This window comes from Monosiga brevicollis, genomic scaffold, assembly GCF_000002865.3.
Source record: "Monosiga brevicollis MX1 MONBRscaffold_52 genomic scaffold, whole genome shotgun sequence".
Classification (NCBI taxonomy): Eukaryota; class Choanoflagellata; order Craspedida; family Salpingoecidae; genus Monosiga; species Monosiga brevicollis.
In genome coordinates, this window is record NW_001865089.1 from 143,135 (window position 1) to 165,791 (window position 22,657).

Consider the following 22,657-nt stretch of genomic DNA (forward strand, 5'->3'; position numbering starts at 1 on the left):
TGGGGGGTGGGCATGAAAAATTGAAGCGTGCTCGCGCAAGCGAGAAATTTTGTCTTGCCTCGATTCGCTGGGCTTCATGATCAAGAACATCGTGACAGACGTGCCAGGCCAAAGCATCTTCCTTGCCAAGTTGTTGTGGCACGGCCCAGAGTGGGGAGACGGCATACTCGACGGCGTCGGGGCGCAGCTTGGCGGTAGTGACGTTCATCAATCGAAAGGCGACGGTGAGGGTGCCGCGTACATGGGATCGTGGGTTGCGCTTTTGTAGAGCAAGTTCGACGGGTTTGCCGCTCTGGGCGAGCTCGGTGACCTCGGCCGGTTTGAGGGCGGCCTGGCCGAGGAAGCGGACCTTGCCCTCGCGGACCTGCTCTTCTGCGCGGTGCCAGGGAGCAAAGCTAAAGCGGCTGGTGGAGGAGGAGATGGACACATCATCAAGCTCGCCATCGGCAGGGGCATCGCACCAGACGGCCAGCTTGAGCGGTGCCGTGAGCTTGGCGCTGCCGAGCGGGATTTGAAGCTGACAGTCAAAGTCGGGGTCGAGCGTGTCCTCGATGGTCGGAGTTCGGCGCATGGCGTTACCGTAGACAGCGGTGGCAAAGGGATGGCTCGTGATCTTTTTGTACTTGGGCAGCAGGTTGCGAGCATGCTTCATGTGCACGAGGAGGTGGTATTTGGGAGCGTGGCGCTCGGCCTGTGCCAGCTCCTCGCGATACAGTTGCCGCACGTACGTCTCGGCCTGAACGCGCTCGCAGACATTGGACGTCCCCAGCGGCTTGACATGTTTGATGGCGGACAAAGCAAAATCCGCCACCTCGGCCCGATTCAGCCCCCCATCCTCCACAGAGGCAGCAGCCTCGGCACCTTCGGCCATCCCGATCCAGTCCAGTCGCCGGGAGGCCGAAGCGCGTTCGTCGAGAGAGAGAGAGAGAGAGAGAGAGAGATGAGAGAGGAGAGAGAGAGAGAGAGAGAGAGAGAAGAAATTGCACATGAAAAGGAGAGAGAGGGGGAGAATGGGAAGAACCTCTTAGCTTAATTTCAAGCCAAATACAGAGATATGGGTATGAGCCATGGTCACGAGCAGAGACACGGAGAGCAGTTCGTTTTGTCATGTACGACTCCAAGATGGTTTGGCTCTAAATTTAGAGTACAAGAACCCGCTAATTTTATCGGACGCTGCAACGGTCTCTCTCTCTCTCTCTCTCTCTCTCTCTCTCTCTCTCTCTCTCTCTCTCTCTCTCTCTCTCTCTCTCTCTCTCTCTCTCTCTCTCTCTCTCTCTCGCGCCGCGCGCACATGTGTGTGTGTGTGCGGGTGTGAAACGGCAGCGGGCTGATTGGTGGCAGTGGTGAGGGAGAGACAAACGGGACTCACCCAGGGTCTCCGGTTTTGATTGTCTTCTGTTCTCCAGGCTTGACGATCGCGACCAAGTCGCAAGCTTTGGGCTAGGATGGCGACCTTATCCGAGGTCAAGCAGGAGCCTCGGGACGATCGGTCCGGGCCGGTCTTGCCGTACGATCCGGATGCACTGACCTGGAATGCCCACCACACACAGGTCAGAGTGCGCCAGGCGATGGGTATCTGTTCTCGGCATTCTGACGGTTGGGACGGGATGAGAACAGCCTCGCGGGACTCGAGTGATGATGAGGCCAGGAGCGGGAAGGAGGTGCTGCAGGCGTGGTCTGTCTGTAGTCCCGTCGACCCCCGGACACGCAAGAGGCCTGCAAAAGGCTTGCCCCCTAGTCACCCTTTTCACCACATTTCATCTGATGAGGCTTTTTCTATCGTGAACCCTCACTGTTCATCACCCCTTCTGTCTTGCCGGTTTCCCTGCTTTCGCTTGAGCGCGTAGAATGAGCAGCACCGCTATTGCTACTGGTAACACCCTCTCTGCTCGCTGCTCGCGCGCGCGTCCTGCGCACCAGGGACGATGATGCTCACGGCTGCTGTCTCCTTGCCCAACCATAGTGGCAAAGACTTTTGCTTCAAGTCTCGCGCCTTTTACTGCGAGCGCTGTCGCAACTGGTTTCACTACGAATGCATCTCCGAGCCACCCAGGTGCCGGTGCCTTGCTCTGCCCACCCTGCTCTGGCTGTCCCGTGCCATTCCTCACCTCACTTTTCTCCTGCCCACGGCGCACAGTCCCTGGGCTGTTGGCCAAGTCAACTATCGCTTCACCTGCGCCAATTGCAATGAAGGCACTGAACACATTGAACTGGGTGAAACTTGTCAGTGCCTTGCTGTCATCCGACTTCCGCGGCCGTTGACCCGGCTTGTCGCCGCTCAGCTTGACCTTTTTTCACGCTTTATATCGTGTTTTGGGGTTCAGCTTTTCGTAGCGGTGCCATCGCGGCACTCAACGCCCTGCACGCTGAGAAGGAGGAAGACGAGTTTTCATCCGAGCAGATTAGCCAATGGTTGCAGGAAAACTGGGAGGCCGTCCGCAGTAGCTCGCGCAGTCGCAGTAACCTGCAAGGCACCGTCGTCTCCACTCTGGTTTGTTTCTCTCCTACCAACGGTCGTTCAAACTAGGCCCATAGTGCCCATTGTTTAATCCTGGCTTTACACCCACACTTCACCCCGCCCTCAGCGCTCACACGGACTCCTCTATTTTTTTTTTTTATTTATTTTTTTTTTTTTTGCTCGCACCCTGCAGCGTCGACTCGGACCGAGCGTGTCTGAGCGAGGTGATTCGCGCTGCTTTCGGATGACGCATCTGGAGGTACGGTCATGTGCGCGCATCGCCGCTATGCCTTCACCTACGCCATGCGGGCTTGGCAAAATGACAAAATAAAAATCGTTTTCGGCTGTGCCTGCCTGCCCGCCCGTGGCTCACATGCGACTGGTCTCAGGATTTTGTGAATTGGCTCCCCTCCACTCACAAACTCAAAATGGCCACGACCGGCTCGCACAAGAGCAAGCGCCGCCACACTGAACCCACCCAATCGAACGATCATGCCGCCCGTCGTGCCAAAAAGGAGGTGCTGCAAGATGCACATGCCTTTAATCAAGAACGCTTCCGATTTTACTCGGCCGAGGCTGACCCATATCGGCCCAATCACTGGCGCCTCTGTGGCTATGATCGGCCTCTGGCGCTGAGTGAGCAAGATAAAGCGCAGCAACTGACCCTCCTTGATGACAACGCCGTACTTGTGGGGTCCAAGGGCTACTGTTCGGCGCGGGCCGGATTGGGCGTTGCGCACGGGTGCTGGTACTGGGAGGTCGAGGTCTTGCCCCGAGCCACGCCCCTGGCGCCCAATTATCCCGAAGGCCATGTCCGCGTGGGCTGGTCTCAGGGCGGATGTACGTGCTCCGACGCCCCTGCTCTTGTGCACAAAACATCCGACATTCGTTTCCATCTCACCCGTCGTATCTTTTGGCACTGCACATGCTTGGCTTTGGGCTGCGGTCTCATAGGCGATGTGCAGTACCCATGTGGCTTTGATGGTCTTTCATTCTCATGGCGAGACAAGGATGGTGCCTGCTTTCATCGGGGGCGTGGCGACAAAACCCGTCTTGGGGAGCAAGGCGCGTTTGGGCCTGGCGATGTGCTCGGCTTGGCCATTGAGCTGCCCGGCCAAGAATCGCTGTTGGATCTCTCTCCCGCGCCTCCAGAAGCAGAGGCCGTGGACCTCAAGGGCCTGGCCTATCTCGAGACGACCCTAGTCACGCGCGTCGATGAGGTCGGGAACGGGTGCTGGGGCGCTGGGTTACAGGGGGATGCAGAGACGCAGGGACAGGGGGGGGTTGGAAAGTTCAAGCAACGGCTTCTGCTTGCTTTAATGGGAGCGTGATCTGACGGATGTGGACTGTCTGCTTGTACTTGCGTCTCAGGTTTGCGTGGGTTCGCGGATGATGTGCTACAAGAATGGTCAGCTATTGGGTAGCATGGCCCTTGACGTACCCAAAGGGCGATACTATCCAACCGTTTCACTCTATTTCAATAGCCAGGTACGCAGCATCAGTGCAAAGTGCCGCGCCGCACTGGCCGCCTTGCTCCCGAGCGTTTGAGATTCCGGGGTGACTGTTTCCTGATGACTGAAACTCGACACAGGTGCGCGTCAATTTTGGGCCCAAGCTGCGCTACCCGCCTACCGATGGGCGCTTTCGACCACTTGCCGAGTTTGTGCCGCGCTACAATGCCGGGTTGGCCCTTTTCGATGCCGTTCAAGAGGTTGGTCCACAGTGCCTCGCGCGAAAAGTTTGCCTCTGGCACGTCTGATGATGCATGATAACTCCCGACAGGCTGTCAACCGAGTGGACCAAACAGCATCGACGGCTGCAGCGCCCACGCCTGTGCCTGCTCGACCCGCTCCATTGACCAAACCAGCATGATAACAGTCTTGGCATGCCTTGAAAATAAAGGATGAAATCATTATAGAGAGGGAACGAGAGGGAGAAAGAGAGGAAGGGAAAAGAAGCAATCCGGGCTCGTCAATGTTAATGCCCTCGCCAGCGGCAAACCCCTCCTGATTTGTCGCGTGGTGGCGTGAGTACGCATGTTGTTACGGCGCCCCATGTCTGTTGGTGGGCAGGTCGTTTTGCTCCCCATCTCTCAATTTGAAGCTTTCTCTCTTGTTCCCGAGTCTTCGCCTTTCTGCCCCATTGCTCCTGAAGGCCAGGTCCTTGTGCAGATTCGAGAATCAACGCCCTGAACATCCCTGAACCCCCACGATCCGTGGTTCGACGCTTCGCTTGACCACCACCCCCGACCCAGAGGCTCGTAGAGAAAGAGGACGCCTTCATGACTTGACGTCTTCATGAACTCTATTCTTGCACACACACACACACACTCTCTCTCTCTCTCTCTCTCTCTCTCTCTCTCTCTCTCTCTCTCTCTCTCTCTCTCTCTCTCTCTCTTCTCTCTCTCACTCACTCTCTCTCTCTCTTCTCTCTCTTCTCTCTCTCTCTCTCTCTCTTCCACTCTCTCTCTCACTCTCTCACACTCTCTCTCTCACACACATTGCGTAAGAAATGGCTCCAGAGTATGATGGACATGGGAATTCGTCTTGAACCGCGAATATAGCGACACCAACGCGTCGCCCGTTGCAAGCTTGTAAGGTGGGCGTGTAGCGGATCGGCGCATCTTCTCTGCGATCAGCAGCCTCAACTCTCATGGGGTGGTTTACATCATCAAAGCATGGAGTCAAAGCATGGAGTGAAAGAGAGTGATTCGAGCGTCACGATCGCCGCGACCCACGCACACACTGGCACGCTGGTGCGCACTCACACACATTTGCAGTAGTTGGCAGCAGAAGCATATGATACAACAACGGGGGGGTTTACAACGCTTGGTGGAAGTCACAGACAGACGCCTGGGTGTGAGGCGAGGCAATTTCTTCTCGAGCCGTGCTCGACACACACGGACACAAACTCACACATACATCTGCCCACTATCCGCCACCCCGGCACTTGACCCGTCCCGATACACTCGGCTTACTGGCTTGCCCCTTGAACTTGCATCACTCGCTGCCAGACCCGACTGTGCTGAGACCCCTTATCCACCTGCTGCTCAGCCGCAACAATGAGTGAGGGGGCAGACGCACCGCTTCGCGTGGCGGTGGTGGGTGCTGGCATTGCTGGCCTCAGCACAGCCTACCATTTGGCCAAATACGGCGGGGGCAACGTGCGTGTCTCGCTACTCGAGCAAGAAGATGTGCTTGGAGGCCATGAAATGCCCTTGGCCACCAAGTATGGTACTGTCGACCTTGGATACATGGTAAGCCTTCACATCATGCTTCCACCTCAGGTCCGTCCACTCTTGTGCGCACCCAAATCAAAATCACTAACACTAGGATGCTGCTCGCCCCACGCAGGTGTTCAACGCGGAAACCTACCCCAACCTGCTCCGCTTTTACCAAGAACACCACATCCCGATCGAGCCCACTGATATGAGCTTTGCTGTTGAGACCCCGTCTCTGAGCTGGCGCTTCGGAGGTGCCCTGTCCGATTATTTGCGTCTATTGACCAAGCCCGAATTTCACAGCTTCTTACGCGACAAGCATCGCTTTCACCACGAGGCCCGCCAATTTCTCAAGCAGCACACCAACACCGACACCCCACCTCCTGCCCTTACCCTGGGTGAATTCTGTGCTCAGCAAGGCTACGACACCCCCTTTGCCGAGGGTTGGCTGCGTCCCTTTTGTGAGGCCGTCTGGTCAGCCAAGCGCACCGCCGCCTTTGACATGGAGGCTTGGACCATCCTCCAGTTTTTGCGCAACCATGGCTTCCTGTCCTGGTCTTCTCCGCAATGGTACACCCCGAAAGGTCGAACCACCGTTACCCTGGAACGCTTTGCAATGCTTCTGGAGCAGCATTCTGTCCAGGTGCAAACTGCCACGCGTGTCACAAAAGTCCAGCGGCGCCCCGACGGCCGCCTTGATCTCACAACTCAGAACGAGCACAACAGCACAACGCCAATTACCACAACATATGACAAAGTGGTTCTGGCCACCCCTGCTGGTGTGGCGCAGCACCTGCTTGCCGAGCTCGACGAGCGGGACGCTGCGATCCTCGGCGCCTTTGCCACCAGCCGCACTCAGCTTTGCGTCCACCGAAACCGGCAACTCATGCCCAAGTAAGGCTCTTCATGCTTCAGAACTGTGTTTCTATTCCCCCTCCCGTTGTCGCCCTTGGTTTGGTGGATTTACCAGCTCGCACAATGAAATAGGAACACCCATCATTGGGCCTCGTGGAACGTCTTGGACCGCGAAGACAAAGCAGCTGCCCCAGTTCTGACTTACTGGCTCAAGCCACTCCAGCACGTGGCCGAGCACGATCTCTTCATTACCTTGAACCCACCCAACAAAGCCTTTGCCGGTCCAGCCCAAGAGCTGCTTCTTGAATCTCGCTCAGTCGTGCACCCAATCATGGGCATAGCGGCCGCCGAAGCCCAGCGACATGTCTGGTCGTCCTACCAAGGCCATCGTGGCATCTACTTGGCCGGTGAGTTCCGCAGACTCGAAGATGTTTGCTTGGCATCCCACCTGCACTCTTGACTGGGCACCGGCCCTGGTTTCTCCATAGGCGCATATCTGCACTACGGATTCCACGAGGATGGCTTTCGCAGCGGGATTGAAGTTGCAAGATGCCTCCTCAACTCAAAGGCCATTCCTCTGCTACCCGTACGTCTAGTGGGAGCAAGGGAGTCTCTCTTTTTTTTTTTTCTTTTTTTTTTCCTGTCGTTTGTGTGCATCTCGTTTAAACCTTGCAAGTAACTTTCTCAGGCTTGCCACCAGACCTCGATTGCTCAAGATAAATTGCCCCTCTCCTGATGTTAGGTGGTTGATCACTTTGCACCCACGAGTGTACTGATGACAGGAGTTACAAACCATACGCGGTACTTTAAACCCCCGGGCATGGCCCTGTTTCTTCCAGCTGACACATTCTGCCAGTGCGCCTTCACTTATTCCGACTCGTGAAAATTGGTTGTGGTCCGTGTCGTTGCCCGCTTCCCCGGGCATAGGTTTGACGCATCGGGCAAGGTGGTGCATGCTTTCAGCTACCAGCTGGAGTACGACTGTGTGGACATTGATGCCGGCTTCTCTAAATGGTGGGGTGGACTCTGTCGTGCCGACCACTTTGGGGATTCTGAGGTAAGCCCACAGAACACGCGTATTCTCTTGCCCCGTTCAGCATGCAGGCTTCCTTGATCATTCACGTCAGCGCCGGTTTGATGAACCTGCAGCGCTCTTTAAGCGAGGTTGTGCGGAATGAGGTGTGCCGGCAAACGGGAGAATGGCCCACTGGACCCATCAGCCTAGTGACCCTGCTTCGGCGCTTTGGATTTTGCTTCAATCCCATTTCCATTTTCCTGTGCTGGGCGGATGATGCTCGCACCAGCGTCACACACCTTGTGGTGGAAGTCACGAATACGCCGTGGAAGGAGCGCACCGTCTTGGTCATTCCCACCCGGGGCGAACGGACCGCCTCAAACATTAAGCTGCCCAAATCCCTGCACGTTTCTCCCTTTAACACTGTTCCGGACGGACGAGCCCATTGGCGATTCGCCTACAGCTTGCCCGCCAATGGGAACATGTCCTCCTTCTTCTTCAAGGTTGATCTGCTACCAACGGCCACGGCCACGCAGCCCATTGTCACAGCCTCGATGAAATTGGCAGCCACGACTCGATCTCGGCGCTGGTTCCCATCGGCCCTCTGGACCTCCCTCCTCATTCACTGGGAGGCCGCCCTGCTCAGAGTTGTCCGAGGCATGGCCTTTTACGATAACACGGGTCGAGTCACCGCTACCCGTCAAGCCAGCCCGGCGTCACCGCTACGTTGGCTGTTTGTCGCCTGCCTAGTGGGTCTGATCCTCCAATTTTTCGCCTTTTAAGTAAACGACAAACCAAACGCTATGCCACGCCTGGCCACATAATGTCCCTCCAGTTCCCACCACATAGAGAAAAGGAAGGCACGAAGGTGCATGGCTTGCGGTGAGATCATCACCATAACCATAAGGACTCCACTTCCTTCTTGTTGCTTTCAAGTGTGACGAATAACAGAAAAACAAAATCCAGTCCAAAAAGGGGGTAGCCTGCCACGTTGCGGTTACGATCCCTCCCCTCCCTACGTCACCACCCGAGGTCATCATGAGTCGTGTCAATCGACATTGCATTGACACTGGCCCCACCTCCCACCTCTGCCCCCCATCCCTCCCCCAACACACACACACACACACACACACACACACACACACACACACACACACACACACACCACACGTGCCATGAAAGCAAAACCAACGAGTCTGACATTTGTTCTTATGAGAAGTGCGTGTTTTGTGTTGTGGATGTGTGTGGGCGGACTGATGTGCCAATGCCGCCTCCTCGATCGAACGAGGGGCTTTGTGCCTTTTTCCCTCTTGATGAGCAAGTGGCATTTTCTTTCTCTTCAAGCTTCAGGGGTTGATGCGATCGAATCCATCACTCACAAGGATGGCTGCCCGCCAAACGTGGCCCATCGACTTGATGGTTCACCCAGAATTGCCCGAAGAGATGGTGTCTGGACTGACATGTTCGGCCCAGGCGCTTGATGCCATTTTGGGGCAGCCAAAGGGTGGCAAGCCAAGTCAACGCAAAGGGCTTTACGAAGAATGCTTGAGCTTGCTTGTAGCCTTTACAAAAGCCGCGCCAGCACATGATGCCAACACACCACTGGCCGAGGATCGCCGCTTGTGGCAGTTGCTTCCCCAAGCTTTGCTCATGGTCCAGCCCCTTGCCGATCAAAAGAATGAGGCCAACAGTGAGGCCGACTGTGAGGCCAGCAGTGAGGCTAACGTCGAGACGGCGCGGACACCGCAAGACCTGGCTGCCAACCTGCACCGCCTTGGCAAGCCGTGTCTGTTGGTCCATGCTCTCTGCTTGGAATATGGTTGTGCCATCGTCAGCCGCACCAATGCTGGTGGTGATTATCACCTCGAGGTTCTGAGTCTCGATGTTCATGCCTTGCAGTACCTCACACCTCCCAACAAGCCGGTCCTGCTCAGCCGAGGACAGCAAGCTCTCCCTGTTGGCGTGGTTTATGAACTGGAAAAAGCGCAAGAGGTGGCCGAGACGGCTCTGGAGGTTGCTGGAAAGCTTCGCTATAAGAGCAAAAAGTCGCAGAACCAGGAAAAGAAGCACCACAGTACCCCAGGCTTCATCCATGGGGCTTGCAAACATGCACTTACTGCACTGCAAACCTCAAAAACACCAGTCGATGATTCCTTTGAATTTACCGGTACGCTGTATACTTGCTCTTCGGGCAACTTTTCGGTCGAAAATGAACTTCATGATAAGCCACTGCATCTGCCAGCCACATGATGTGGGAGTGTATCCTATGACTGACCCTTGCTGTGCTATTTGTCGGTAATAGATGGTACGCTGGATTTTGGTCAGCACACCCACACGGCTCACAAGCCGACTGCTTGGCCAGTGCTGCGGGAGCTCGTGCTGTATGCCCTCCGAATCAGGCAAGAAGATCCATGGGCCAGCCCACCACCGAAACGAGCAAGTCCCCTGGCCGAAGAACTCCTTCTTCTGCGCTTTGCTGCCTTTGTTACCACGTCCAATGCACCAAGTCAGTCTCATTTCCCGAAACATCTTCAGGCTTTTGAACCCGAACCCGACACACTATCTTTTACCAAACCGAATAATATGTTGCCTTCGTATCTTCATCTCACCACGTGTACCATGATCGATATAGGAAAAATCGATCAACCGCATCATAAGGCCTTGCAGCGCTGGACGATGCTTGCAAATACCTTCGGTCAGAAATTACGTGCAGTACATGATCCTCTGCTGCACGCCAGCTTTTGTGAGCTCTGCCATGACATGCAAATCTCATGGCCAACGCGAGATGAGGCGATCTCTTCCACCGAGGCATCATGCTTACCAGACTTTGACAATCTCGACTTTGATCAAGTGTCTCGCCATTTGCCTCAAGATCTAGCTGAGCGGCTCAATGAAACAATTGCCGATTTGACTCAGTGTATCCCAGCTCCGCTGCAAGCACTCGACCTCGAGGCAATTTGCCAAGACCTCGGCGAAAGCATACCGCATGACACAGACTTATTCAATGAGTTAAACTCTGGACAAGTGACCATCGAGACATGCACTGCTTACAGGCCAAACGCAGTGTCACGCAGCCAAAAATTGTCCCAGACAATACGTTTCAGGTTGCTCTTTGAACAGTTGGTGCATGGCTTCCTTACGCGTGTGGACAACGAAGAAAACTTGTTGCTGGAAGAAGGTCAAGATCAACGCCTCATGGAGTTGCTGGCTTGTTATCGGGAGAAGACAGACGAGCTTATGGACATATTGACAGCTCCAGAAGAACCAGACATTACCACGCCGTTTGTGGCAGAAGTTTTAGCTCCGCCAGGCGTTCTACGCTCCAAAGTCGCCCTAATGGAGGCTGGCGTGTTGGTGATTCTGCGTTGCGCTGCAGAGCAAGTTTATGAGCGACTGGGTTGGACCAAATACCCCATGCCCCAGATTGACGAACAGGTCAAGACATGGACGCTCCCGTATTCCAGAGACCAGCGCTGCTGCCAACAGATCGTGCGGTTCTTACGAAGCAGAGTTCACCGCGCTAACCAAGATCCGCTTGGCTGGTGCAAAGGACACTTGTTCGGGCTAGATTCGGATTTCGCGCAAAATTATGCAGATTGGTCGTCCAATACATACAAAGCCTTGCGTTCTCGCCTTGTGCTTGAGCGCAAGCATGACGAGGAGAAGAAGGCGCGACATTGGAAAGAAACTTTGGAAAAGCAAAAGACGGAGCGTTTGGAAACAAAGTGGCTGCAAGAAAACCGTCCACACCTAAAAACCGCTCATCGGGAGCTTGAATCGGCGTTAGCTGAGGCAGATATGAAAAGGCGGCTGTATGAACGCCACTACGGACAGTGTCCAGTGTACTATTGCATCAAATGTCAAGCCCTTTCCGGGGACACGGACAGTGCTGCCGATGTTCAAGAGGACAAACAAAGGCAATACGACCGGTGGAACACCACAGTCGAAAGCCACGAAGAGACGCGCATGACGGCTCGAAAGCCACCTTACCCTGTTCAGCTTTCACTGCCAAAAGATGACCTTAGCGGTCTTCAAGCACTGTTCATTCTTTTCACGCCACTTCGCTTTCAGGTCTTGATGAAAGCAATGATTACTGTAGTGCTTCAGACGCATGATAAAGATCAGTCGCGGCCCGACCAGTACAAAAGTAGCAAATCCTCTTTCACCCCCATGCAAACGTTCTTCAACGAGCATAAGGCAGGGGACCAGGATCGAGCGCAAGCCACCGACGCTTGTTTTCCTGCATTTTGGTATGTGCGTGTTGCACGCACCACGTCCCAATATTCCAACGTCGGAGCGCTTGACGGCCGAGAAGATGATGTCTACTACATGCGTCCTGAGGAAGGCCAGCCTTATGCTGTTTACAAGCGCAAGTCTCTTGCAGAGATCGTTGCCTTGTATGGGGCTCTGCCACCCGATGACAAGAACCAAGCTGATGACAGCAGCAGCCACTTTCGACACATTGCAGACACACCTGTTCTTGAGGACGATGAGCCCAGAAACGACCGAGGCAACTATGGCAAGGCTTTTCCATACGCTCTGGGTTGGAACGACAGCCTGGAGGCGAGTGAGGCCATTTCTGCCCTGCGTGCTGGTGCCCTAGCACAATGGCAGCAATTAGCTGCTGTTCTACGCACAGGTGTACTACCTCTCAGCGATGCCAGAGTGGCGCGAACCTGTCTGGCCATTCTTGCGGAGGTGGGCCCTGTGAACGTAACAACGGAGAACGACAAAGCGCACGGCAGACGGTGGGCATGGACGACGCAAGATGACCACGCACACAAGGCCTTTCTTGTGGCCCTCGACGGCGCAATGGCCCGTCTGGGTCGAGCCACAAAGCTGTTGCCAGATGCAGCAACGCTGGGTGCCTTGGCTGGATGTCTCACCGCCTTTGACAGGGATGAGGACGCAAGCAGTGAATATTCACCTGGTGACAATGGTCACAAGGCCAGCCTGACTGCCTTTGATCTCCTGATGAAGCTCACAGATTTTCTGCATGAACATGCACGAGAATGGGCCAAGCAGCTGAACCACGCGATTCAAAACGGTTACCACAAAGAGGCCGATGACTTGACTCAGCGACGTTTTGACGCCTTCAGCTTAGCTCTTCTTGCTTTTCGTTTTGTGGACTGGCGAGTGCTATCGCCGCCAAAGCGCCAGCGGGCACTCCGACGCTTGGTTTGCCTGCGCATTCTCAGCAGCCGTCAGAGTCTGATGGCCGAGGCGCCTAGCGAAGCAGTGAGCTGCCGCAATCGTGTTTTCTCCGATGCCACCAATACACTCATGACCGAAGCGCTGCATTTTTTGCATCCAGAGCTCATGGACGCTCTCAATGATGCAAGTTTTGCGGCCCAGGTGGAAGCCTGGTGTCAGGAAAGCTTGAATCGCCCTGGCGGTGAAGCATCTACTTCACGCAATGGGACATCAAGTTGCAAACTGGGTCGAAACCGCTTGACTGCGTTGGTGATCAACGAAGGCGAGATTGCCATCAACATGCTGACGGGGGACATGCTCTTCAACGGCAAACCGCCTGGCCTCCTGCCCCCTCGCATGCTGCAAGATGATTCTTATCGCAACCTCTTTGGTGACCGACGCTTCAAGGTGACTTCAGACCGGGACGGCAGGACGTATCGATCGGTTGCGCCTTTTGATGGGCATCACTATCGCTTTACAGTGAAGAACAACCGCTTGAACATTTATCAGACCCCTGAGGATCATCGAGACGACCCCGAGCATGAGCTGCTCTACGCACCAGAGATAAAGACTGGGGCTAAACCGATTGATGACCTCCATGTTCCATGGATGTCACCAGCCACCAAGTCTGTCGTTTGGCGCAAAGACCCTACCCAAGGCGCGCTCAATATACAAGCTCAGGTAGCTGCGTACGTGTGCGTCGCCGATGAGAACCAGCGCCGCTCTCTGTTGAGGGTACCATCAAATCAGGATGGGTCATCCATCCCCAAGCTATTCCACAAGGCCTGGGAACATGTGTCAACCAACATCAGCAACAGCAATAATGACAGCAGTTGGTTCACCTGGATCTGGCCAGAGGCTGTGCAAGCCGTTCCAGAGCTGTTACAGCTGAGCAAGGTGCTGAAGCGGGTGGATAGTTTGGCGTACATCACTTGGCATCTGCCCACGGAGGGTGTTTCTCAGCTTGAGATTGACTTGCTCCAATGCGGCACACAGCTATCTCTGATACCAGCAGAGGGACTCTTGTCCATTACACATCGCGGTTACCGCCTGGCCAAAGACCAGCTGCTGCACAATTTGCTACCTTCACACACTGCGTACCTCGTACTCGAGCGGCACGATGGGGGTTCACGTCCAGCTGACCTACTGCAACTTGCGCGACAGGTGGTGCTAATGCCAGATCGAGACGGCGAGTCAGCGAAGCCCAAGCCTGGGCAGCTGCCACGCATTCGTACCTTTATTTTCAGTATTCATGGCATACTCGGCCATCTCGAGGCAGCATCGCGGATGTCACGTCTCTTTCTTGCTCGCGAATACAGTCGGCTGCCAATGCACTTGATGGAGAAGAATTCAGGTCTGTTCGTGGCGGACAAAGCCGCGGAGCTTCTTCGAGAAAGTTCGCATTGGGCGCAAGCCCCCACAGAGTCAACACTTGAGGAAGAGGACTACATCTGGCAAATGGCCGACAAGTCAGAATCAGAATTTGCTCTGCTACGGCTTCGTGCCCTTGCCACGCTGCGTCAAGGACGGTCTTGGGACAGGCAGGCAGACGATCCTTGCAAAGAGTGGAACACGCCCAGTGAATTGGCGTGGTATCAGATGGTCGAACAGGAGCTGCCCGTTACAGCAAGACTTGATCGCTCAGAGCGTGACGTATTGGAAATGCCGCAGCCGAGTGGCAGGGCCCTTCCTCGACCCTTTCTCGGCGACTGCGAGCTTGATACGGATGGGTCGCGCATATCAAATGCCGATAGGGCATCTCATGGTAGCCACACCACTCAGACTTTGCTTGACGCAGCCCGAACCGAAGCCGACAAAATCCCATCCGTGCGAGCTATGGAGGAAGAGCTCTTGCATCTTGTCACTCAGCGACCTGTGCCACGTATGGGTGCCACTGATTCAACGACAACGTGGGCAGCAGAGCTGGACAATCTTAAAAACAATAAGAATATATTGCCCGAACATCGTGAGCGTCTGACCTCGCTGTTGCTCGAGATTGCTAAGGCGAGCCGTGACAAAACAACCAAACCAGCGGCCACCACATCCATTGGTCGCCACCTGCATCAGCAACTCGAGAAGAGCAAAGAGCTCCATGATTACCGTGCAAGCGTGCAATTCGACGTGTCGGAGCAGAGCGTCGAAGCTATTCTTGCTAAACAACGCACTAGGATTGATTCTCGACAGGCGTTATGGCAGGCCATTGCAGCCGTACTCAACCCAACAATGAGCGAGAATGTCTTGAACGACGATCCCATTTGTGCCCGGTACCAACTTCTTTTGACGTCGGGCCATATGCGCCAAGCCTCCCCCCGAGGGCTGCTGTATATATGTGCCGGGAGGGACGCCCACGAGTGCTGGTCGCGGGCATGCGAATTCAATTTTTTTATCAACCTTGAAGACATGCATCATCTACTGAAGTTGGCAAAACAATGGATGGAGCTTTGTGTGCTCGAGCAGCGGGTTGATCGCCTGTCGCGCCTGGTTCAATGCATGTACGCTGTGTCAAAAGACGAGCAAGAAGGCTTACGGCAACTACTGCTCCTGGAACTCACCACGACGCGATTGATCTGGCAGCAGCCTGCAGACCATGAATTTGAGATGCAACGCCACCAAACGGGGGATGATGCAATTCGCCGGGCGACAGAGCGTGCCTGGCTTGTTTTTGAGGTTGAAAACCAACTTCAGATCCGACCCAAGCAATACCATGTTGCCTGGACGTTGATTCGAGACTCAAAAGCCGGCAAAGCTCCCTTGCTACAGCTGAACATGGGAGAAGGCAAAAGCAAAGTGATTCTGCCGTTGCTTCTGCTACATCAGCGCGTTCGTCGCCGCTCACAGCGTCCACTACCTTTTGTCTTCTTCTTGCCTCAACTGGTGGACCAATCGCTTGACCATTTGCAACGCACGCTGACGGCCAGCGTCTTCCAGTTGCCACTGCTGCAGCTGCACTTTGACCGCCAAGTCACGGTTGAGGCCAACTGGCTACCTCGGGCTAGACAGCGCCTTGAGGCATTGCGCCGAACTGATGGTGGTGCGGTTGTATTACGCTCCAGTGACCTGCTATCGCCGGAGCTCAAGTGCATCGAGCTGAACTCCTGTGCTCCGGCCTTGTCCAAGGGACTGCGCGATTTATTGAAAACCATGCCGCGTGTGCATATTTACGACGAGATTGACAAGATTTTGGACTTTCATTATGAGCTCATCTACGCCGATGGGCCCCGCCAAGCCGTTTCACGCCGTGCTGAACGCGTGGCAGCTTGTCAAACTTTGCTCAGCTTGCTTCATCACCCAACCGATGACATGAATGAGGCAATGCTCATGTCTGATGGTACCAAATGGATTGTTGCGGAACATCGCGAGCAGTGCAGTGACCCCAGTGCGTTCGCGGTGCCCTTGGTTGTCAGCGACTCCGTGCCTTTGGAGAAAAAGATGCAGCTTCTTCGAGCCATGTGTCGGGCACTCTGCTCGACAGAGCATGACACCCGACCTGAACTCAAATGGTTGCAGGGCCTCACAAGCTCTGACAAGCATCACGTAGAAGAGTTTTTGTGCGAGCCAACAGCCTCGCTGCATGATTCACTTGGTGGCGCTCTGGCCGAGGACAAAAGGGCCCAATTGTGCGTGCTGCGGGGTCTGCTGGCACATGGAATATTGGTCCAAGTGTTGCATCGTCGCGTCAATGTCAATTACGGGTCAGACAACCGACGCAAAAAGCAGCTGTCGGTTCCCTACGAGGCCACGGACTCACCCACCACGCGGAGTGAGTTTGCTGACATTGACAAGTTGTTGGTCATGACTCATCTAACGTGGTACACGGACGGCTTATCCCTCGAAGGCATGCAAGATGCGCTTCAACGCCTTGGCCGACTCCAGCCTAGTCGGCAAGAGACCGTTTATCAGAGTTGGCGACGCGCGGCTGGCGAGCACATCAAGCAGCACCAGCGTGTGCCTGACAAGGCTGATGAGTTGGACGTCAAGGACTCTAACCAAGTGCAGCGAGTGTGGGAGTGCTTTCGTCGCAATTACGAGTGCATTAACTTTTGGCTGCGTGAGGTCGTGCTGCCTCGCGACACCTGCGAATATCCCAAACGACTGCAAGCAACCCCTTGGCACTTGGCTGACGTGCCGGAACAGATGGGCTTCTCTGGAACCAACGACACCAACCTCACTCTTCCCTTTGCCGTTTGTCCGGTGCCAGACATGAACGAGCTCGTCGGTGCCGCTGCTAGTCTGCGACCGACAAAAGAGGATGTTGATCGTGAGCTCGCCGCAACCAACGGCATGATGGTGCGCGCACTTGAAGCCCACTGCGTGCGCAATGAGGTACTCTGCCTCGACAACATTGCAGAGGGTCCCGACACTCCCGTCATGGAGCTGGTGCTGGCAGCCGTGCTGAAGGAGGGGGCCCACGCCTTGATTGATGTGGGGGCTCAGCTTGCAGGCAAGTCGTTGAGCGCGTGCGCCAAGTACATTTTTGAGAACAGCACGTGGACCCATGTGGTGTACTCGCTGCGTGATCCACGGCAACGATGGGTCGTGCATCACCGCAATGGCGTGATAGAAAACCTGCGACAAAGTGCAGTGGCCTCAGCCGATGCCCTTGTCATCTATGACCAATTTCAATGCCGAGGAGCAGACCACAAGCTAAAACAACAAGCCAAGGCTATCATCACGTTGGGGAAGAACGTTTGCAAGGATGAGCTCATGCAAGCAGCAGGTCGCCTGCGACAGCTTCAGCGTGGCCAAAAGTTTCTATTTGCGGCACCCAAGTATGTGCTGGATGCGATTCAAAAGTTGCCAGGCCGAAACGCCTCTCAACGTGTGGAAATCCAAGATGTGATCGAATTCGTCATGGCAAATACGAAAAGTCGCAACTTGGGCGGGCTTCATTTGTGGGCTAAGCAGGGCCTTCAGTTTGCATATAGCAAAGTACATGAAGGCATGTTTGTACTTGACGAGATAAATGAGCCTGAATCCTGCTATGGCATGCCTAATGATACACTCACTGTGAAAGAAGCTGCCAAGCGCTACAACAAAGAAGTGCTGGAACCACAGTACTCAACGCTTCATGCAGAATGTGATCGTGCAGAGTGTGAAGATGGGCTCCAAAGGGGCATTGCGCGCGTGCTGAAACATTGTGGACGCTATGGACTAACGCAAGAAGAGCTAAAGGCTGCCTCCGCAGCAGCCTTGGGCGAAGACTTGGAAATTGAGCGTGAAGAGCAACAGGAGGAAGAAGAACAGGAAGAGGTGGAACAAGAAGTTTTGAGTGTGGAGCCTAAGCAAGAAAGCCTCTGGAACGTGGAGATTCTGTTGCAAGGCTCTCCTAAGGAGCTGAAGACGCTTCCTCTGAAGATGCTGAAAACCTGTGCGGCCTTGAAAGATTTGCGCTTGAATTGGCCAGCAAACACTGAATTCTTCTGCACTCAGAATTGGTACCAATGGTCTGCAGGATTAGAGCACGAGACGCGGCTCCCCTATGTGCGCGCGTGTGTTGTGCGCTTTGAGGGGGGGGAACGACAAATCACGATTGTTACAGAGCGCGAGGTGGACCGCCTATACCAGCACGAGACCGATCCCTATGTGCGCTTGCCTCATGCTTGGCCCCACGATGAAAAAAAGGCTTGCATCGTCCAATTGCCACAGACGTCGACACCTCGTGCTCTAGAGCTGTTGGGGAGCGATGGACTCGGCATGTTTTTGCTGATCAATGGCGAGGTTGACGTCAAAGCTGAGGATGAACGTGGTGCGCCGCTGGTAGGCAGTGCCTATGATGAGATTAAGAAAGAGCTCGAACGAGCCTGGATGAACGCTTTGAGAGAAAGCGAAGATCCGCGGGAAGTGGTTCAGAAATTGCTAGCGCCACGAAACGCACAATTGCGTTATCCCGAAAGCCAGGTAGCTGCTATCTGCGATCAACTCTCAGTTGGCAAATAAGAAATGTCTTGATGCCACGCGTGAAATGCAATGGTGATGTGAGCACTTTTTTTAAACATGCATTGATCGATGTGTGCCGACCCTCTGCAGTGGATTGTTCGCCTTGATTTCGCATGATAGACAAACAAGACTTAAATTTGTCAATTCAATTGTTCAATCTCTACGCATGCTCAACACAAACGCGCGTGCATGGTGTGCGCGCACATGCTCACATACACACAACTTCGAAGCCAGTGATGAGTTGACCTAAGAAACAAAGCTCAACGAGGAGGTCCACAAAAGTCAAGTACCCGAACATCACGAGTGAGCTCATCGATCAACCAGATATGCATGAGCTCACTGACAACGCCCGCTACGTTCTGCTTTTTGGTTCAACCACGAACAAGGTTTTGGCTTATCCTTGCCCAAACATTTTCACACAACATTGCGAAGGAAAGCCAATTATGATTTCAGTCGGGGTAATACAACTCGAGGTTTGTTGGCAACGTATGAAATCACAAGTATTGTCACGCTTCCCGTGGGAGCCTGCACAACAAGCTACTGAAAGACGATTTGAGCTGAGACAGTTCAGTCACCATGGGCGTTGCTGCTCTTGGACATTTGTCACCAAATTTGTTCCCAAAAACTCATTGTGGCTGTCAACGCCGACATCGCGTAATCGTCCAGTCACCGCTTTACATGGTAACCAGCTCATCACCAGATAGATTTCCCATGGACGTGTTTAAGTGTGCGCAAAGTGTTGTCAAACATGGTCGAGGGAGAGGTGATCGCAATTGAAAGGGATGAATAGTAAGTTAGATGACGATCAGTGTTGATCGTGTTCAAATTGTAGGCTGTTTAAGATCGTTTGAACCACGCAGATCCGCTGAATTTATCAATGCCATTTTTCTTAATAAATCTCCAACGCATTTGAACACTCTGACTGCTTATGCACACACCCAGCAACATCCACAATAGGTTTTCCCACAGAAACCTCCAAAGCTGATACAACTTCACTCCCTGACAAACACAAAAGGCCACATACAGACCTGCTGAACCTGTCAGGATCTGAGGCGCCTGAAACCAAGGATTTGACTCTAACAGAGCCTGACCCCTCCTGGGAGGTGCATGCGTAGGCAGCTGAACGACAAGGCGAAGCACATTGCTGGCAAGCTCAATGACATGCTGGCGACCGGTGTCTCGCTTCAGGCCCTCCTCACGGCCATGCAGTACGTGCCAAGCCTCATCAACCACCTCTACATCCTGCCCCCAAGTCTGACGTCGGGCTTGTCCGAGGTCTTGAACCGTGCTTGCATGGACACCTTTGTCAAAGCCTTTTTTGCCAAGGTAAACCTGTCTGCACCGGCTGGAGCTGAAGGTCATGACGTTACGCTAGAACAGCTCCTTGAGGCTCGCCTCTTCACGCGGGCCAACACCGGGGGCTTTGGCCTGCACGACTTGGTTGAGCGCGGTCCGGTGGCTTATGTCTGCAACATGGCCAAGCTGGCCACTCACTACCCTCGGGTCTACGATCGGCTCTTGGAGGATGCATCGAGGGCTGCCGACTTTGAGGTCCACGTGCAGCAAGCTGGCTTCCAGATGGCCACGGTCAAGGACGCAGCGACTCAGCGACCAGCTGAGATCATTGCCCTCCGCTCCAAGGCGGCACTGGATGACCTGATGGCCAAGTGCGCGCTGGACCTGCAGCAGGCATATCTGGCCTGACGTGAGTGGGGCGTCAGCACTGTCTTGACCATGCGGGGTCGAGACAAGTTGCGTCGCTTGAGCGACACGACCTTTGCCATTGCGGTCGTGTCCATGATGGGTTTTGGCCTCCATGAACTCATCAACGTCAAGCCGACGGACAAGTGCCCGCTCTGCAGCAACAAGACACCTCAGCCGCGACTGACCCGCGAGCACCTGCTGACCTGCCGTCCCATCAAGCGTCACAACGCCCTTCGCGACGAGATGGGCCGCCTGCTCAGGTACGCCACCCTCTCCCATGTCTGGGTGGAAAAGTCTGGCTACAACGCCAACGGTCAGAGCTGCCGCATCGACCTGCACTGCCGCAACCCCTTTCCCGGCGGTGCTCTGGGCCCAGCTCTGCCCGACCTGGGCATTGACGTGACTGTGCGCACAGCCCAACCCCCGACCATCTCGCAAGCCTGCATCAAGGTGGGCGCTGCCCTTCGCCGAGCCGAAAAGGAGAAGCGCGACTACTACACCGGTTTCAACCATGGAAAAACTCTGATCGTCCCTGCGGCGATGACGACAACCGGTGGGTTCGCCTCCTCCTTTGTGGATCTGCTTGGTCAGCTCGCCCGCTGCGCCGAGGCCCGTGGTGTGTACCAGCCGGGGCTGGACGAGGCCTTTGTTCCTCGGTGGAAAAGTCGCTTTGCGGCGCTGGTCCATCAGATGAACGCTGACCACATCCAGCGCCACTTTGGCGGTGTCTGCCTGCGCTCGTCGTAGGTAGGCACCGCCTCGGGGGTCCCTCTGTGGGGATCCCTGTGTGCACCTGTCCCTCCCTAGGTGGTTCTCGTTGTGATCTTTTCATGGCTTGACTTGTATTTTTGTTTTAATTTTGCTTTAATTTTTACCGTATTTGTGTGGTATTTTTCCTGAATTTTTGTAAAGTCCGTTGTATGATGTCTTGTTCTTCTGTGGTCGGTTCTTTTCTCAATCCGGCGTTGTGCCTTATTGTATGTGAGCGTGCCGTGGTGTTTTTTGTGTGATCGTGCTGTGATGGCTTATATTTGTGATGCTTGACTGCCGTTTTTGGGTGTCTAGTGTTTGAAATGGCTGTATCTCTTAATATACTTGGTCGTTTTTTATGATTTTTGTTTCTATGGGCGTGATTTTTGCGCTTGTACTTCTCGGCATGATAGAAGCCGGTGAATGTGTCTTGTTCTCTTGTGTTGTTTTGCGTGACGTAGTGATTTTGATGTCGGGGTTGCACAGCTTGGCTTTCAGCTCTGAGGTTCAAACACCTAATTTATTTGTTTGTTCTGCTCGGGTCTGATCTGCTCGGTCCTGATCTACTCGGGTCTGTCATTGTCAGGCCTGATCTGCTCGGGTCTGATCTGCTCGGGCGGGACTTGATCAATGTTGTTCTGCTTGGGTCTGATCTGCTCGGGGCCCGTCTTTGTCGGATCTGATCCGCTCGGGTCTGTCCTTGTCAGGCCTGATCCGCTCGGGCCCGTCCTTGTCAGGCCTGATCTGCTCGGGTCTGATCTGCTCGGGCGGGACTTGATCAATGTTGTTCTGCCCCACTTGGCGAAGTCAGTGAAAGTGAAACACACAATACAGCGGGCGAACACAGTGAGAGTGAGCAAGATGTTCTTCTCAGCGATCCCGCTCCGCCCATCGCTGCCAACGTGCTGGATGCCCAGCGCAAGGTCCTGCTGAAGACATCTGGCCACAGGCAACTCCTCGCCTGCCCATTTGGGCTTTGCAAATGCAAGGGGCCCCGCCTTGACCGCAAAGCTTGGGTCAATCATGTACTACGCGAGCACCCCTACGACGAGCAAGCCACTGATCTGGTCAAGCAGGTGATGGAGGCCAAATTGGTCGCCCAGTGCAACAAGTGTCACCTCTTCTTCGAAGCTGCTGGTATCAGTCAACACCGCTCCCGATGTGGTGCCAATCTGAAGCGAGCGACCGAGGCGTTGTTTCATGCGGCTGGACACGACCTGCTTGAGATTATGCGTGGCGCTTGGCCCCAACAGTGTGTAGGGTCTCGCATCAGTGTCTGCGAGCTGCTCAAGCTCGCCCGGCATCCACTGATGCAGCGCAGCCGCTACCCATCCAACGCCACCGAGACCAAGCTGATGGCTGCCACCTTGAGCCAGCTGTATTGGTCTGCCGTCCACTCGGACTATACCGCTGAAGAGCGAGAGATGTGCTGNGCTTTGATTTTGGCCTTGCCTAGCATGTTGTTGTCTGCTCCCTCGACCGCACTGTCTACGATTGACCTGCGCAATATGTTTCACGATCGTCT

The 22,657-nt window shown here is 54.6% G+C and overlaps 5 protein-coding genes across 5 annotated transcripts in view; 4 read left to right on the forward strand and 1 right to left on the reverse strand.

Moving 5' to 3' along the window:
* MONBRDRAFT_34784 (uncharacterized protein) overlaps nt 1–988 on the reverse strand; it is a gene marked incomplete at its 5' end in the record, with an annotated part of 5,651 nt that extends 4,663 nt beyond the window's left edge. The window contains one exon of the mRNA XM_001750921.1: nt 101–988. Coding sequence (XP_001750973.1) covers nt 101–988 — 888 coding nt within the window. The remainder of the gene's footprint in view (nt 1–100) is intronic.
* Nucleotides 989–2,886: 1,898 nt separating this feature from the next.
* MONBRDRAFT_13024 (uncharacterized protein) lies at nt 2,887–4,330 on the forward strand (the record flags this gene model as incomplete). The annotated part of the gene is made up of 4 exons (XM_001750906.1): nt 2,887–3,678; nt 3,830–3,946; nt 4,050–4,169; nt 4,241–4,330. The coding sequence occupies 4 exons, from the start codon at nt 2,887–2,889 to the stop codon at nt 4,328–4,330; spliced, it is 1,119 nt and encodes a 372-aa protein (XP_001750958.1).
* A 1,189-nt stretch (nt 4,331–5,519) lies between these two features.
* Nucleotides 5,520–8,330, forward strand: MONBRDRAFT_30477 (uncharacterized protein; the record flags this gene model as incomplete). Its single annotated transcript, XM_001750907.1, has 7 exons — nt 5,520–5,714; nt 5,812–6,572; nt 6,666–6,940; nt 7,022–7,119; nt 7,276–7,388; nt 7,461–7,590; nt 7,683–8,330. 7 exons carry the CDS (start codon nt 5,520–5,522, stop codon nt 8,328–8,330), a joined length of 2,220 nt encoding a protein of 739 aa, XP_001750959.1.
* An 868-nt stretch (nt 8,331–9,198) lies between these two features.
* On the forward strand, nt 9,199–18,839 carry MONBRDRAFT_34785 (uncharacterized protein; the record flags this gene model as incomplete). Its single annotated transcript, XM_001750908.1, has 4 exons — nt 9,199–9,715; nt 9,851–10,054; nt 10,181–18,400; nt 18,503–18,839. 4 exons carry the CDS (start codon nt 9,199–9,201, stop codon nt 18,676–18,678), a joined length of 9,117 nt encoding a protein of 3,038 aa, XP_001750960.1. The 3' UTR covers nt 18,679–18,839.
* Nucleotides 18,840–19,785: 946 nt separating this feature from the next.
* MONBRDRAFT_30479 (uncharacterized protein) overlaps nt 19,786–22,657 on the forward strand; it is a gene marked incomplete at both ends in the record, with an annotated part of 5,409 nt that continues 2,537 nt past the window's right edge. Inside the window, 3 exons of the mRNA XM_001750909.1 lie at nt 19,786–20,345; nt 20,400–21,125; nt 21,944–22,653. Of these exons, the coding sequence (XP_001750961.1) occupies nt 19,786–20,345; nt 20,400–21,125; nt 21,944–22,653 (1,996 nt within the window). The remainder of the gene's footprint in view (nt 20,346–20,399; nt 21,126–21,943; nt 22,654–22,657) is intronic.